The 16,901-nt window shown below is 40.0% G+C and overlaps 2 protein-coding genes across 2 annotated transcripts; both read right to left on the bottom strand.

Moving 5' to 3' along the window:
- Window positions 1-3,320: 3,320 nt before the first annotated feature.
- RPS20 (ribosomal protein S20) lies at window positions 3,321-7,456 on the bottom strand. The gene is made up of 4 exons (XM_083518084.1): window positions 7,297-7,456; window positions 5,790-5,889; window positions 4,476-4,549; window positions 3,321-3,545 (listed from the first exon to the last, which is right to left on the bottom strand). Exons 1-4 carry the CDS (start codon window positions 7,297-7,299, stop codon window positions 3,363-3,365), a joined length of 360 nt encoding a protein of 119 aa, XP_083374210.1. The 5' UTR covers window positions 7,300-7,456; the 3' UTR covers window positions 3,321-3,362.
- A 6,975-nt stretch (window positions 7,457-14,431) lies between these two features.
- MOS (MOS proto-oncogene, serine/threonine kinase) lies at window positions 14,432-15,912 on the bottom strand. Its single transcript, XM_083518016.1, has one exon. It carries the CDS (start codon window positions 15,499-15,501, stop codon window positions 14,482-14,484), a length of 1,020 nt encoding a protein of 339 aa, XP_083374142.1. The 5' UTR covers window positions 15,502-15,912; the 3' UTR covers window positions 14,432-14,481.
- Between the last annotated feature and the right edge of the window lie 989 nt (window positions 15,913-16,901).

Below are 16,901 nucleotides of genomic sequence, written 5' to 3'. Positions count from 1 at the left end.
AAAGGAAATGTGGTGTACACATCCAGGATGATGGAGGCTGGCTTGAAGGGTGAGGCAGCAGCAAATAAAGCAGCTTTGCCACTCCTCCTGCCCTCACCAGATCTAAGGAATCCAGCTCAGCATTTCTACTTATGCCCACTTTACTGACTTTCCAAAGGCATTTCAGAACACCTCTAGCTGTCTGTGCAAACCTATGCCAGCCTCACATGAAGAGAGAAACACTCTCCCTGATTCACTCAGGACTTGGCGTGGCACACACATGTGAAGCATGAAGACTCCGGTGTAGTCTGTGGCAGGCAGCATGCTTGCTCTCAACAACCTTTCTCAGTTTGTTTTGTAACTTGAGAAAATCTTTAATAAAAACTAATAAAAAATAAAAACAACCTTTCTCAAATTTCCGTTGGCAGATGGTGGGGTTCAGGACAGGGGAACCATAGTGAGTCATTGAAGAATGGAACTGTATTTATTATTTAATTTTTTAAAAAATTATATACCACTTGACTGGGGGGGGGGGCTCAAAGCAGTTTACATGCTACCCTGCACCCCCTAAGCTAGCCAGTGGTCACCATCATGTCAGTCATGAATTAAGGTTCAGCTGTATGTGGAACGGAGGAGACACCTTTTTGACCTTTGACTCAGGAAGGAAAATGTCCTGGGCTGTCCATACCAGACTACAGTTCAAGAATGCAGTGGTGAAATTATGTTTCTTCTCCATCCTCACTGCCAGAGAGTAAGCTTGATAATGGTTGTATTCAGTTTTCTGGCACCTGTGTTTGAGCCAGGAGTCGGCAACCTCATTAGGCCTATTGGGTTTTTGATCAAGTGATGGGGCTGCCACCCACTCTGGTCTAGATGTTATTGGACTCCAGTTCCCATCAGCTGTGTCTGCTAGAATCTTATTACTATTATATTTACAAAATATCTCAAGATCAGGTACAGTCAATGTGCCCTTCAGATGCTATAGGTCTGCCATCAACTAAGCCCCAACTAGCATTTCCAATAGTAAGCAATAAGGGTAGTTGCAGTCCAGCAACATCTGGAAGGCCACAGATTTTTTTCCCATTTAAAGTTATGCAGGGCACTCCCATATGCCAAGCAGATTATATCCACACAGGAACCTCAACAACCTTGAACAGGCATTAGAAGCACACATCCCCATTTACTACTGGGAAACCTTTGTCCTGGCCTTCAATATTGCCTCTCAGGGCTTCAATCTGTACCCCACCCACCCACTCTTTGAATAGAAAGTACGGTAATAGTGAAACAGGTCTTTGTACTTCAAATACTCACTGGGAATCAGAATAGAATCTTAGATTTGAAAGGGAACCTGAGGATTATCTAGTCCAACACCTGCAATGCAGGAATATGCAGCTTTCCCTTACGGGGGTTTGGCGTTACCACCATGCTCTTAACCAACTGAGCTATGCAGCTGCCTAGATATAGAACTATGAGTTACAGTTTTTATCAGTTTGACTTGCAGGGGGCAGGTGATGCAGATAATCTTGACATCACGATTTCCCTATCAACCATGAACTATAGGGATTTCAAAGTTCATCTTGGTTCAAAGCTGCATCCCTTTGTTGGAAACCAATGAATGTGTATCTACAGAAAGCATAATCCATGCTGAAAAGCCCTATCTCAATGTTTTAAAATTGAGGAACCAGACGCCTGCAGAGATGCAACAGATCAGAAAGCAGACGCCTGAGGAATGGCATGGCAGAGAGAACTCTATTGTGCAATGCTGCAAACTCTTTAGGATTCAGCTCTCACCATTAGCTGTAGACTAACGTCCAACAAGCTTTCCTGGAAAAAACAATTCCCCATCCATAATACTTAACCCATCTACATGCATCAATTCTTGACCTGTCCAGGAGCTGCAGGACCATTCATCAGAGTGCTTAATGTATACACAATGCCCAAGTTTTAAAAGAACCACAAAGGATGCTTTTCAGTAGCTTCCACCAGGAAACTATCTTGATAAGTTTTTTCAGAAGTGCTTAATGCTACATTTTGTGTGTTTCCAATGGTGCATAACTTCTTACAAATAAGCAAGAGTAAAATATATATTCCAATGTGGAGGGAAACCCTAAAGGATCACCTTTAAATAAATAAGTTATACTTCAGGATAGCAAAATAGCCTTTTGAACTTTTATCCACAAACTAGGTGCATGTTTTGCATCTTAAGTGCAGGCTAACCAAGGTATGTATTCAGTGTGGATTACTGGAGGTTAAAAATCACCCTAATTGTAGCTAGCTGACTTACCTGGATTTGAGTCTTTCATTGCTACCATCTGAAGTGTTCTTGTATAAAATAAAAAACTTATTTAGAACTTCTCTTGTTGGATAAAAAACACAAATGCTACTTCTAAACTGAATGCACACCCTTGCATTGGTGTTTCACCTTATACTTACAAATACACACAAAAATACTGTGCTTTTACAATTGCAGCTGTTCTCCAGCAGAGGGCATTAGCAAATGCCTTCTCCCTCATTCTCAATCAAACGTTAAGTTAAATGTAGCCCTCTAATTTTCAGCCTCCTACATAGCCATGATTTATTATAACTCCTTACAAGCTGTGGTCCAGACCTAAAATTCCATTTAGCATTCTTGTATATTTTGAATAAAAAGACTTCAGTGACTTTTTACGCCCAATGTGCTATGTCAAACTGTGGACACTGTGTATTGAAGGATGTTTAATTTCATGTTAATGTTACTGATTTCCACTTCCTTGTCACATGTAATGAAGTCCAATAAACAAACACTAGATTTGGGAAAGATGGAGAGCACAAGGAGAAGGGGACGGCAGAGGACGAGATGGTTGGACAGTGTTCTCGAAGGTACCAACCTGAGTTTGACCAAACTGCAGGAGGCAGTGGAAGACAGGAGTGCCTGGCGTGCTCTGGCCCATGGGGTCACGAAGAGTCGGACACGACAAAACAACAGCAGATTTGGCTCCTGGAGGCAAGAATGCAACTCCCAAACTAGCCAGATATACCAACAAACTTCTTGTGATACAAGACTTTGGTTCAAGTGCTACATAGTTAACGCTGACTATATACATGATCAACAGGAACCTAGCACATAATTACATACTAAAAACAAGAACAAACCAATAACCCCCTCCCTTAACCCCACCTAGTCTACTCACACTGGTATGCTTCATTTGTTGAATGAGTTCTAAAAATCAGTTTAAACGGGAGATCTCTTACCTACCTAATAATTACATACTTTGTAGGCTTTTTAATTGTGGACAAGTAGAGGCTTTTGATACTAATCATAATTAAAGCAGGAACACTGCCATAAAGCACACAACAAAAAGTAAAAGTTGATATTAACTTTTATTGAAGCAGATGACAATCATTTAGGCATCAGCAATGGTAACCTCAACTTCTACTCCAGGCTCAATACTGATAGAAGTTATCTGCTTGACAATCTCTGAAGGACTGTGCAAGTCAATGAGACGCTTGTGAATGCGCATCTGGAAACGATCCCAGGTCTTGGAACCTTCACCACATGGTGTTTTCCTTGTGGTGATTCGCAGAGTCTAAAATGTGAGTAAAATGTTTATTTTATATATTTAGCAAGATTAAAAAAATGAGGTATTTACATAAAATATTCATTCAAAATAGAGATAAACAGACATTAAAACATTAGGTGTAATAAAATTATCAAAATATACATAAAACCAAGTTATAAAAACAAATATACATATTAAAGGCCTGCCTTTGAGAAAAATGGGGTGGGGTGGGGTTGCAAGAATAAAAAACAATACAACCAAGTACCTTCCCTAATATCAATAGACAAGGCATTTCAGAGATTAGTTGCTGTCACACCAAAATATTCCTTGAACTCAAGGAATGAACATGATGTGACACTTGCTTAATGCTATGTTAGATGTCTATAGAGCTTTGCAGAAACTTGCATCCCTGGGGAAATCAAGGAGATAATAGAGCAGTTGATCGACATTACCTCAGCAAATAGCCTCATTATGAAGGACTGAAGAGTTTACAAGGATCATATTGCTATGTTGACTTACCAGTAACTACAGACTCACATATACCACACTACCGTAGCATCTTTAAAGACAGGTACCAGAGGTGCTTACCAGATAGTTCCCAGTTCAGGTACTATGTACTATGTTGCAGCCTGTTTGGTGCGTTTTAAACCTTTACAGCATTGGGGGGGGGGGGGTGCGCGCAAGGAGTTGTATGTACCTTTTAATGTTTATACACCTCTAACTTATTTTAAAAAACATCTATTCAGTACTATACCACACATTACTATACTAGTTCTAGCTCCTTCTCCATCCCTAACCAATGTATTCACTACAAAGCAAGTAAAATATGATGCAATGATAGGCCTTATTAAGAGGATCTTCCATCTGTAAAAGCTATGAAGCAAAGGAAGAAGTGATGTCAAGAAAGAATTTAAACTTAAAAACATTCAGGATAATAACGTGCATGCAATTACGTACCTTGGTGGGCATGCGGACAGGTCCTTTCACTTTTAGGTTCTTTTCCTTAGCACCTCTGATCAGATCTGCACAGACTATAAAAATGAAAAATGAGTTTTTAAAAAGTTGTGTGTTCATCAGTAAAAAAAAAAAAAACACTATAAAAAAGAATTACAAGTGTTGGCTCAGAATAGCGTATAAATTAATCAAAGTAGTTCAGTGCACTTTTGTCCTCATAGCCAACAAATGTAGATAAAAATTTCCTCCTGTGAAATTGCCAATGCAACAACTGACTAGAAGAGACGACAATTTAGGATAACTAATTTCATTGCTCTCTTTTCTATGTATCTTAAGGGGCAACATTCTCAAATTTCATAGACATGCCCACTGCAAACATTTTAACTTATGCAACATAAAAATTACCTCAATCAACATAGACTTTATCCCCACCCCTGCACTTAAAATATGGAAGCAAACCGGATGGTACAAACATGCAACTCTACCTCAATAACAAAGATAGCAAATTTCAACAGACCACAACTAATGAGTCTATAGAAGAGTCCTTAATCCCCCAATTTCAACTGAAATCGTCATTTAATCAAGTATGTCCTCACCATTTTTAAACATTAACAGTTCAATACGATGTCATAAGGCCCAATGAAATCAATGGGCTTAGAAGAACCAAACTGTATAGGATGAAACTGCCAAAACAGAAAATTGGGTGGGAAAGTGCACAGACTCCTGCCAGCCATTTAGAATTTAAATACAAATCTATGCTGTGACCACATTTGGAATACTAAAGACAGATTTGGTCGCTTCACCTTAGAAATGATATGGGAGAGTAGGAAAAGGTGCAGAAAAGGACAACCAATATGATCAAGGAGAGGAGAAATTTCCCCAAAGAAAGGTTACAGCAACTATGGCTTTTTAGTTTACAAAAAAAGGAGAGTATGAGGCGACATGACAGAAGCGTTTAAAATCATGCATGGCATAGAAAAGTTTTTCTTCATGCTCTGATAACACTAGAATCCACAGGCATTCAATGAAACTGAATGGTGGAAGATTCAGGACAGGCAGAAGAAAGTATTTCTTCATACAGCGCATAGTTAAAACTATGGAATTTGTTCCCACAGGAGGTGGTGATGGCCACCTATTTAGATGCCTCTGAAAGAGGATTAGACAAAGAAGATAAGGCTATCGATGGCTGAACTATGCCTCTGAATATGCACCCAGGTCCTGCCTGTGGGTTTCCAATGTGAGACCAGGATGCTGAACCAGATGGGTCACTGGACTGATCTATCAGGGTTAGATCCTATCAGCTATTTTGCTACTTACCTTTTTCAAGCGACTTCACATTGCGACTTGTCAAGGTGATTCTGATTCGATGAATTGCTACCTCCTGTTCTACAGGTGCTTTCCCAGTATCTTTAAATGCCTGAAAGAAATGGGTTGTAATGATAAGTTCTGGCATTCATTTGATGCTAGTTTTGCAACCTCAAAAACTAATTCAAATCAATCTTTAAAATCATAAATAAGATCTACCGCACATATTAGACTCTTTCCCTCCATTACTGTACCAAGCAGAAATGAAGCATTTAGCACTCTGCACATCATCAAACAGTAAACACACATGGGAAGGCAATTTCTGTATCACCTTTACAACAGCAACTCAAACTCAAGCATTAATTGATGTATCTTGGCCTTTTGTGAATAGGAATAACTATATTTACACTTTCAGTGCCAAAGAACAAAATCCCCAGGATACTCAGTAAAGAGTAACTTCGTAGGCGTACAAGTATTTGTCATGAAAGGCGTCCCATAACCGACATCTCAATATAGGACTGCACAAAAAGCTTTTACTGACCACTTGGGCTCTTTTAAAAGACCCATGCAATACACCATGTGCCCCTTGCATTTTAAATTGGGATCTAGCAAACCTTATTCACTGACTACAAAACTGCAAGTTTGGTGACTGAGATGAAGAGCTATTTATTTTCATAATGCATGTCCTGCTCTTTTAACAAAATGTTCCATGTAGTAAGAAACAAAAAAAGTAAAACAGCAGCAAAAACATATATAACAAGAGCCCCAGTGGACAATGAAATCGAAAGTGTTCAAAGTTAAGAATCTTTGAAAACATCTCTCCACCCCGCGAGTTAACAGCGAAGAAAGAGGCCTTTTCTCTGTAGCACGTGGGCACAGCCGTCCTACTTGGTTATAAACCTCGGTATAACCAAGCATCCGCAAATCGCTATTTTGCGCAGCCCGATCCTATCTATGCACAAGTATTTACTCGTAAATGCGACTTTGTTCCGCGGGGTTTACTTCCCGAGAGATGCAGCTAAAACGGCATTAAAGGTTGACCTGGTAAAGATACCGGGGAACATCAAAATGGGATCTTACGCGTGCCTCTTAACAGCAGAAGCCCCATCTTTCTTGAGGCGCGGGAATGGTAACGTATCATCCCCGCCTATTACCATTATTTATCCAAGTTGTATACCGCCCTTTTTCGTAAGATCGCAGGGCGGTGCACAACATAAAAACTACAAAACAGAAACAGAAAAATACGTAATAAAAACAAGAACGAACCAATAACCCCCTCCCCGAAAGAGGGCCCGCCTCTACCCACGGTGGGCTTTTAATGAGGCATAAAGGAAAGAAGAACCGAGGAGAGCCACGACCTCGGAGCAGCTCGTGAGAGCGCACGCGCGAGAAGGTGGGGTGGGGGTTGGGGAGGGGGCCTTAGGCGCAACCGTTAAATTCGAACGTCTCCCACATCCATGGCAACCCGTCGGCGCGAGGGCTCTTTCCCGCGCGACCCCTGAGGCCCAGTCTCCCTCACCATGGCCGCCGCGGAGCCTTCCTGACCGACTTATTCCTGGCCGAAGCGCGCGAGGCCCGGGGAACAGCGGTGAGTCAGGAAACAAACGCCTCGCCGAGACACGGACGCAAAGAGGGCGGGTGGCGAGGCGGCGCGGGCTTTATAGGCTCGCCGAGCCACACACGCCCCGCCCCTTTCTCCCCCCACTTCGCCCCGGAACCGATTCGGGTGGATGGATGGGGAGGAGAAGCGGCGAGGGCGAGGGCTGGGCCTGCGAAGCGAGGCAGGGGCGGAAGTAGTTCTTCAGGGCGGCGGGTCGGGGTAGGGAGGGTAGCCGCCATGGCTGTGCGATGGGCTTTAGGCTTATGCCGGTAGCTGGGTCCTTTTCCCCGAGGGAAAGCGTAGGATCTCCCTTCTGTCATTTCCCCCTTTATTCCGGCAAGAAGGAAAGGAAACTCTAAAACCTTCCTTCTGAAATGTGGAATTTCCGATTGATCCAGAATAAGACACTCCCGCCCCCCTCCATCGAAGGGTAAACTTATACAGTAGTAGTGTACTCACAAGGCGTCTTCTGCTGTGGCTTTTGCTGCTCTGAGTTTGCTGCTCTGCAGTTTACCCAGGATGCCAAGCCTCGTCTGTCAAATTAGAATTTGGCCCCGGAACCTCCCTCGCCCCTTTTTAAACTATTTATATCTCTAGCTCCAGGCTGCCTTCCATTTCAGCAGTGATTGACTCCGATTAGCCTCGCTCATAGAATCAATATACTGTAATTGTAGAGATGGGAGGCACCTGTGTTAACCACGTTGCTGGAGTTAGGGGGAAGGCCCACTGAAGCCGATGATGCTGAAAGCCCAAACAAGCATGCGTGGAATTACTCCATTGAGCGCTGGTTTTACTCCCACAAATGCTCAGAGACCAAAGCTTTGTTTCAAAGATACTCTGGGTCAACCAATCTGTTTTAGAGTGATTGAACCCACAGCATTCTTAGACTTGCAGTCTTAAGACTTCCACTTACTTAGATGTAATCTGCATTGAACTCAAGGGTATTTCTGAGCAACTATACACATTTGGGTGCAAAGCATGGGGAGGCAATCTGCAGTGGCAAAATGGTGCTGGGAGGGGGGAGAAATAGGATCACTCCCCACTTGCTGCAAACTGACTTCTATTTCCAGACAAAGACAAATACGTATGGGATAGATAGTGATGTATTCAACTTTTTGTCCTTAGGGAGACCTATTATGAAGTATTGGAAAGAATGAATCACTTTTCAGTCTTATAATTGACTAGTGCGACAGTATATGAATATTTGCATTTTAAACAGGATGGTTCAAAGGCAGGACACAACCAAGAACACCAATGTTCTGAACATATGCAACTAGGGCAGAATAATTTATCTTTGCGGTATTCCTTGTGTTACAGATCTGCCAACTTTTAACTTTATTCTTCCTCACAATCAGACACATTTTGGAATTAGGTTATGCTTTCTTTGGAACAACTTCACCCTTACATGTATTAACCCCTTAGTCCTCACCCAAGTTCATTTATGGTGAGCCTGTTTTTAAGCAACAGGCTTAATGGAACATTTTACATAATAATGAACCGAATGCTTTTAATAAGATACTATAAAATCCTAGTATGAACACATGTTCTAACAAGAAATAAAGCAAGAAAAAAATAAAAGTACCGGTAGTAGGTGACTATACAACTGTCTAATCATGTTGTTCTCCAATATGATTTCTCCAAAATGGTCAGATGACCATTTTACCACAATTTTGTACCTGTTGGACAGCAAAAAACCTCTCTTCTGCTTTGTACAATGATATATCCAACCAACAGTGCAATCCTAACTCTGTTTACTCCCAGGTAAATGGGAATGAGATTGTTGGGGTGTGGGGAGGTGACAGCTCACCTTGGAACAATTTGGTCATTATTTTGAACAAAAGTCAGAATGCCTTCAGGAATACAAATGCAAAATAGGCATATCTTACATCGTAGCAATATAGGATTTAATTCCTTGCTTCCATTAGCAGGGCTTCAGTAATCATGTTACTACTCTTACCCATCTAGTAGGATAAAACAGCAATGGAACCATTTTTATCAGGTATTTGTTCTTATCTCTTATATAAAAGGTTTTGCCTTATTTTAAAAGACGAAGGTTGTAGATAAATTGAAATGGATAAGCCTATTTCATTTCCACACTCACATTTTTGTTAAGAAGGTTGGGTAAGTGGCTGCAGCTAATATGTATACAAAACAGATTTGATGGATGACAAAGGAGATTAAATATCATTGGCGGTAGTTTTGCAATAAGACGTGTGGAGAATAGGGAGGAAAAAAAGATGCCATCCATATTGAGCTTAAGAAAATTCATTTTTAGTAGGATCTTAGTATAATAATTATAAAGAATTATTTATGCACAGCAGTGTCAACAGTTGACATTGGTAATATACATTAGCCTAGCAAAGCTAGGAAAACAATGCTGGCAGTGGGAGATAGATCCTTGACCTAAATTTAAAATCTAAATAAATAGAATGAAAATTGCTGGAGTTAAATTCTAGTTCAGTGATGTAACACTTTGCAGCAGATTTGAGATGGGCGTCCCATAAAATTTTTTAATGTGGTGGCAAAAAAGGTGAAATAAAGGTGGAATATTTCCCCAAACATGATTTAGGTCTTAAACAAGAAAAGGGCATTCTGTCTCACTACAGGTGTAAAAAGCAACTCAGCAAAGCTAACATGATAACATTGATTCCTGCTGTTGTAAATAATCATTGCACTTCTATTGTATTGTACTGTTGTTTGGAAATGTTACTTATCTCTTCCATTCTACAACTTTTTGTGTGCCCCCCCCCCATTTCCCACACTGTAACCATACATCTGTTTACTGAGAATAACACTCGATGTGTGAAACCTTTTGTCACAGTAATTTTCTCGGCGTTTAGAGTTCTGCAGCACTCATTTTTTATCCTTTCTTTCTCAACAGAAGGTGATTATTATATATACCCATTCACTTCTTCTTCATTGTAGATAATAATTTTCTATCTTTTCCCATCTAGAGAGATGCTAGGGAGTTCACATTATAGCAAAAAGGAATAACTTTTTATTGACATTGATTCTGTTATGAACCAGGTATAGCTTTCCTCTAGCATCTCTTATAAAGTATACTAACTGAACATGTGAACTTCAGTTCAGATCAAAGTTTGGTTACATTCTTAAAACAAAACAAAACTGAAACATAAAACTAAGTCTGTAAGATAAGATACATCCAACTGTTACATCAGCCCATCTCCAACCGTAATAGGACACTGCACACCAACACAGATGTTTAGGACTAAATCCAGGGGTCTAAGATGCAATAGAAGGAGAGTTGACAAAAAGCATGATATATACATTTATATTAATGTGAGCATCTAATGTGAAAGTTAGTTATTATTGTTTAAAAAATATGATACATAGCAACCCATTTATGTTGACACACAAGCGACTTCTTTGTAAATAATACATTAAAGTATGTTATGTGTGAACTACCCAGCCTATTTCTGTTCCATGATGGTTTCTCATACGTGCAAAAATGCATCTGAATACATTCTTAAAAATCCATGGGGTTTTGCTAAAATAAAAGTAATGTATTTATAAAGTGGTCCGAGGACTGCTTATGGAAGCAGCTATCTTTTTCTCTGGACAATTCCCCATGAAGGGACCACATGCTTTGTTCCCTAGCTGCATTAAACTTTTTTTTTTTTTTACTTGCATGTCTACAGTGGAGTTATTAGCTGCTCTAAGCTAGCTAGAACAAGGATACCTAAAATATAATATCACTCCTTATATGCCTAACCAACAATTAGAGTATGCAGCATAAGGCATTTTGCAGATACCATATTGCCAGGAAGTCTGTCTGCATGATACTACAATGGGCCCTCTAGTGTGCCAGCACCTCCCTGTTAGACAGGTGCCATATCTCGTCTTTTCAGCAAAAAATCGTTTCCTCTTTCAACAAGCCTTCTAAATGGCTATGTATTGTGAAACTGCTTTGAAATACTTCACAGAAAGCAGTTCATAAATTAACTAATAATTAGTATTATATGGATGCACATATTGGTTCACAAATTGTGGAGACTAATCCACATACCTATGTCCTGATTTGCACATTGTTGCAGGGGACATGGTAAAATAATTTGTCTCATCTCAAAATGTGGAGAGAACAAAATTTCTCCCGCATCCCTATTGCAGTCTTAGTTCTTAAAAGTGAGTTTGTGTGGACAGGTAGCTCAGTCTCCTAATTAGCGCTTATTTAAAGTCTCAAGACAGCAATCTGCATATGAGAGGGAAATTTCATCTAATAACAGCTATGAATCCTTGTGTTTTGATACCTTCTGGAATTTTTGTTTTATTATAATTGATAGACACTATTCTGGAAAAGCTGTTTCTGGGGTCTAATAGCTAGATACCGTGTTTTACGATTTTGGAAACTAGTTTCACAGTGGCAACACAACTGCATAGAGAAATTCTCAGGCCCATGTTTTTGTTCACATACACAGGTTTATAATGAGTGAACCTGAAGGAAACATGTTAATGTGGGAGATAAAACTTCTTACTTCTGCAACTGTAGCCATATCCAAGTAAAAGAGTATTTCTGGACCATATGCTATTTCTTCCGTACAAATACAAGCAGGTTTGATCCCAATAATGTTCACTTTCACAGTGGTGAGCATTCAGTTATACTATATTAAAAACACCACTTCTGTATGTTTGTAATGTATGACACATATCCAGTTGTCAAGTTATAGATGCCTCAGACTTTACCATATATATATATATATATATATATATATATATATATATATATATATATATATATAGTTTTAGATGTCGTAACAGTGTCGTTCTGTCAGCCAAACAAGAAAGCTAGAGAGTTCTAGGCATGAAGTCAGGAAGCATCAGCAGCTGTTCTGTGTTTTTAAAAATACTCTGCTTATTTTGGATTATTGTTTAAATAGATACAATTGAGAGTGCTATTTTAAACTTCCTTATATCTTAATCAAAACAGACTAACTTGGCAAAACTTGATTCTGCTGGAAACAAGATTTTCTTATTGTGAATTGCATTTGCTCCCAGCTGTGTTCCTAAAACAGCCTATCCTATAAGCTTATGTAACTTAAGCCACAGTCTATTCATATCAACAAATACCGCCATAGTCATAATACAGAAATCAATATGATTTACCCCCCACAAACAGCAGCATATTGTAGCACAGGGTAAGTCTCTTGGAAGTTTGAATGACTGTTTGAAGCAGTTTGCAATACTTGAGGGGAGGAGAAGAGGACGTCCCCACCATCACCATAAGCCAAAGTCCATAGTGCATACGTGACCTAAAAGAGCTCTCTGAACTGTGACCAGAGTATTGGGATGGTAGGGAAACTGTTTTCAGAAGTAGCTTTGATTTATAATAAACTTCAACTTGCACTTCTTAACATAAAAGAAAATTGAAGTTTTGTGTGTGTGTTTTATAAAGAAAATCTGGATATGAGAGCAAGGCTTAAATGTTAAACACAAACATTTAAGAACAAGGTAGGAGAAGACTTGCAACAACCAAAATGGGAACATTGACATTTGCATGGAAGTAAAATTAAACAAATCATTATCCATAATTCAAAGGTCATCTGAGAGGGTGTTGCAATAAAATAGCAAGGATTTCACCATATCTTTAGAGTCAGTTAGAAAACTATCACAGTCCTCCAGTCTCCTGCTTCATTATCAATGGGGCATCTGAAAGCAGCCCTGTTTAGGGAAGCTTTTAATGTTTGATGCATTACTGTATTTTAATATTTTGTTGGAAGCCGCCCAGAGTGGCTGGGGAAGCCCAGCCAGATGGGCGGGGTATAAATAATAAATTATTATTATTTAATTAATATACCACGCTTCACCCAAAGATCAGAGGATTGCTTGCAGCATAACTCACACACCACATATTAAAAGTACATTGTTATGAATACATATCCAAATCTTTTTGCAGTACCATTGTTAGAACTTAACTATTTTGTGTTGCTCTTGGTTTCCCCAAGACCACAAATAAGGTTTTATTATTTTCAGAATGCTTGTAATTCACATAGGGGCACAAAGCATGGAAACAATCCAAGATCATTCTTTTTCTTTTCCAAACAATACTAATCTGGGAGAATAATGCTTGAGTATTCACTCTGGAATAATGCTTGAGTATTCATTCTAGGGTGGCTAGATTCAGGACAAGCTACACCTGCTGAAATTCCGACTTCTACACTACTGTTAAAGGTGCAGGGTCCTGTTCTCTATTGTGTCTGGACACACTTTAAAAGCAATCACTAGATAGTTAAACTTAACATACTCTTACATTTATGACCTTTAAATGACTGCTTGTGAACTACAGTTGTATTTGCCCATCAAGGATCAGTCTCTCTTTTGTCAAGCCTTTTGCTATCTAGGTATAGTTAAGAAAGTATCTTCATAAACTGTACCACCTGGTGATGGACAGCTGGATGGTTTATCTGAACTGGAGACAAAATAGCAGGCCAATCTATTATTCATCATTCTTATCAGTTCCCCAAAAAATGCATGGATATGTTACACATACTGATACCTTGTTTGTGAGCCTATTTTGACCATTGAAATCATGTCTCTGTGGCTTAGCAAATATTTAAAACAAGGAAAGAAATTATATAACTTATTTGTAGCTCAATGCACAGATATATCACTATTTTCAAAGAGAATAAAATAAAAATCACAGTTACCCCCCCCCCTTTGTGCAATACTAGTTTGATATATGACACTGGGAGTATGACAATTGTTACATTTTTCTTGGTATGCATTCCTATTAGGAAGCTCCATTATCTTCAATGGACCCAATTCCCACCAAAGTGTGCCTAGGATAGCAACCAAGTCTCAGATTTTGGGCATATTTAACCTATTCAGATGCTTAGGACAAAATAATAAACTGAATACAGCTAATAGCAGTCTCTGAGCACCGTCAAATACAGCTAATAGCATTCTCTGAACACCATCAAACCTACTAGTAATTTCCTGTAATGAACTTTATTTATAGAAAATTGACCACCAGCAACATATATATTTTTAAACTTCTTTTGCATGCAGAGAAGAATCAGAGCAATAAGATACACAAACTTAGCAAGAGATGATCAACAATAAAAATGAAGAGGGACAAGACAAGGTCTTTTATACTATTAGAGACAGGGACTGAAGATTGTGAAGGAGAAGTTCTGCACTAGGACGCTCTGCTACATCAGCTCTCCAACAGCTTCCAATTATATTTTCAAGCTTTTGGCCAGTGGTTGATTCTCTAAACACAGCTGCAGTCAGAGAAGGGCGCAGGTTATAAGCTACAACAGAGTAGAGTACATACTGGCGCTCACCCGAATAAGGCTCTTGCTGTGTAACCATTTGCCAGAGGGTGATGGCAAAAGAGTAGATGTCTGCCTTGGGGTTGACTCGCTCACCTTTAAGGAGTTCAGGAGCACGGTGGGTGTATGTTCCCCCTTGTTGACAAAGTTGTGGGTCAGATGCAGCATTCTGTAGCTTTTGGGAACATCCAAAGTCTCCAATCTTGCAAACATTGTGTTCAGTGATGAATATGTTGGCAGGTTTCAAATCCAGATGCACAATCAAATGTGAATGGAGAAACACTAAGCCTGCCATAATGTCACAGGAGTAGCCCAGACACTGAGCTATACTCAGCTGATCATCTTTCTTTTTAGCTGTTATACAGCCAGTCCCATAGATAACATGGTCCAGAGTCCTATTTCCTACATACTCCATTATTATGGTGCCCAAACTATCCTGATTGCCAGGGGCACATGTGCTAGCAGCTACTATACGCACCACATTTTTGTGATCAAGGCGTGCTGCATTTAGTTCTGCCCAGAAGCTCTGCCGTGATGCCAAACGGTTCTTACTGCATTTTTTTACCTGCTTTACAGCCACTGTAGCTCCATGGTATGTAGCCTTGTAGACAGAACCAAAGCCACCAGAGCCTAGGGGGTGCAGCAGGCACAACTGATCCCAGTCTATAGAACACCAAGCTACACGAGAGGGTAGCCGACGAGCCCTAGGCAACGGACCTTCCCCCAACTTTTCACGTTTGGCAGGAAACACCAAGGGACTACTACAGGGTCGTGTTTCCACAGATGGAGAAAATTCCAGATGGAGAAGACGACTATGTGGAAGAGGGGATGGCATAATTATTTCAAAAGGAGGTTAGGCAACACAGTTTCTTCCAAGAGAAAGGATTAAGTAGGTTTTCTTGACTTTGTTCTCCTTTTGCCTCCAAGTTCATGTTTCCTTCTCATAAATAGCTGCATTTAATCTCACATGACAAACTCCAATCAGCTTCAGATGATTCCAATTTTAATAATTACTCTAGTAACTTTAGCCTGTAAAGGGAATTGATATTGCAGTCCTAATCCTAAACATACTTACAGCACAATGCTAAACATCCTAAACATGTTTACTTAGCAGTAAGTCTCACTGAGTTCAGTACAAATTATTCCTACTAAGTGATTTTAGTGACAAGCCTTCCATTCATGGAAATCATGAAAGGCTTATTCCTAAGTACACTTGCTAGAAATATTTAATTTGGATTTTATGTCAGGTTCTAATGCTGTTCTGGTCCTTTGTATTGCATTTGAAGGCTGTAGCTAAATAGAGCAACTTCTAGTGGAGTTTAACAACTGAATGACAGGTAGAAATTCAATAGGCACTGTACTCTTGATGCTAGGAAGAGTCATAACTTAAATTTCTGCCCGTTGTTCAGCACATTCAAGACAGAAGGGCTTTCTCAGAGAAAAGTTGCAACCTTGCGAAGCTATATGGCTCTGAGCATAAAAACCTAAGAGCCTGCTGAATCAGCTAATGGCCCATCTAATCTAGCATCCTGTTCTCGCAGTGGCCAGCCAGATGCCTGCAAGCCAGAAATGAGTGCAACAGCATTTTGCTCACCTGTGGTTTCCAGCAACTGGTACCCAGTAGCAATCAATATTGATTCAGTCCCAAAATTGTGCCTGAAACCAGATTGAGGTGGATCTAAATAATCTGTATCCCCCAGGAACTTCTGCAACTGCTCAGCCATTATTCTCTCCACCACCTTGTCCCCAAAAGGGGTACAGTGGTCCCTCTGGTTATGTACTTAATTTGTTCCGGAGGTCCGTTCTTAATCTGAAACTGTTTTTAACCTGAAGCACCACTTCAGCTAATGGGGCCTCCCGCTGCCGCCGCACGATTTCTGTTCTCATCCTGAAGCAAAGTTCTTAACCCGAGGTACAATTTCTGGGTTAGCGGAGTCTGTAACCTGAAGCGTCTGTAACCCGAGGTACAACTGTAATTGCAGCTGGGTGGTTGTTATTATAAATTATAGGAACTGGAATGGGCTTCTTTAGGAGTGAACACACTGCCATTTGTTTAAGAGAAGCAGGCATCATTCCATCACATAAAGATGCACTCACCACAGCCTGGTTGTGCACACGGTTCATGAGAGCAAGAAGCACATCTTTGTAAGAGTCTTGTCCAAATCATTGGGCCACGTAAATTGAAACTGATCCCGCAGAGCATGGGAATTGTATATAACACCTCAAGTGGAACTG

Source organism: Podarcis liolepis, assembly GCF_965112155.1.
Source record: "Podarcis liolepis genome assembly, chromosome: 8".
Lineage (NCBI taxonomy): Eukaryota > Metazoa > Chordata > Lepidosauria > Squamata > Lacertidae > Podarcis > Podarcis liolepis.
The sequence above is the reverse complement of the archived record's forward strand: the minus strand, read 5'-3'. Positions and strand labels throughout refer to the sequence as shown.

Excerpts from the sequence above, each read along its gene's own strand:
- RPS20 (XM_083518084.1), bottom strand. Across the intron at positions 4,550-5,789 it reads TGTGAAGTCGCTTGAAAAAG|TCTGTGCAGATCTGATCAGA; the intron begins GTAAGTAGCAAA and ends TCATTTTTATAG. Across the intron at positions 3,546-4,475 it reads CTGTCCGCATGCCCACCAAG|ACTCTGCGAATCACCACAAG; the intron begins GTACGTAATTGC and ends CTCACATTTTAG.
- MOS (XM_083518016.1), bottom strand. The coding sequence starts at position 15,501 with ATGCCATCCCCTCTTCCACATAGTCGTCTTCTCCATCTGGAATTTTCT.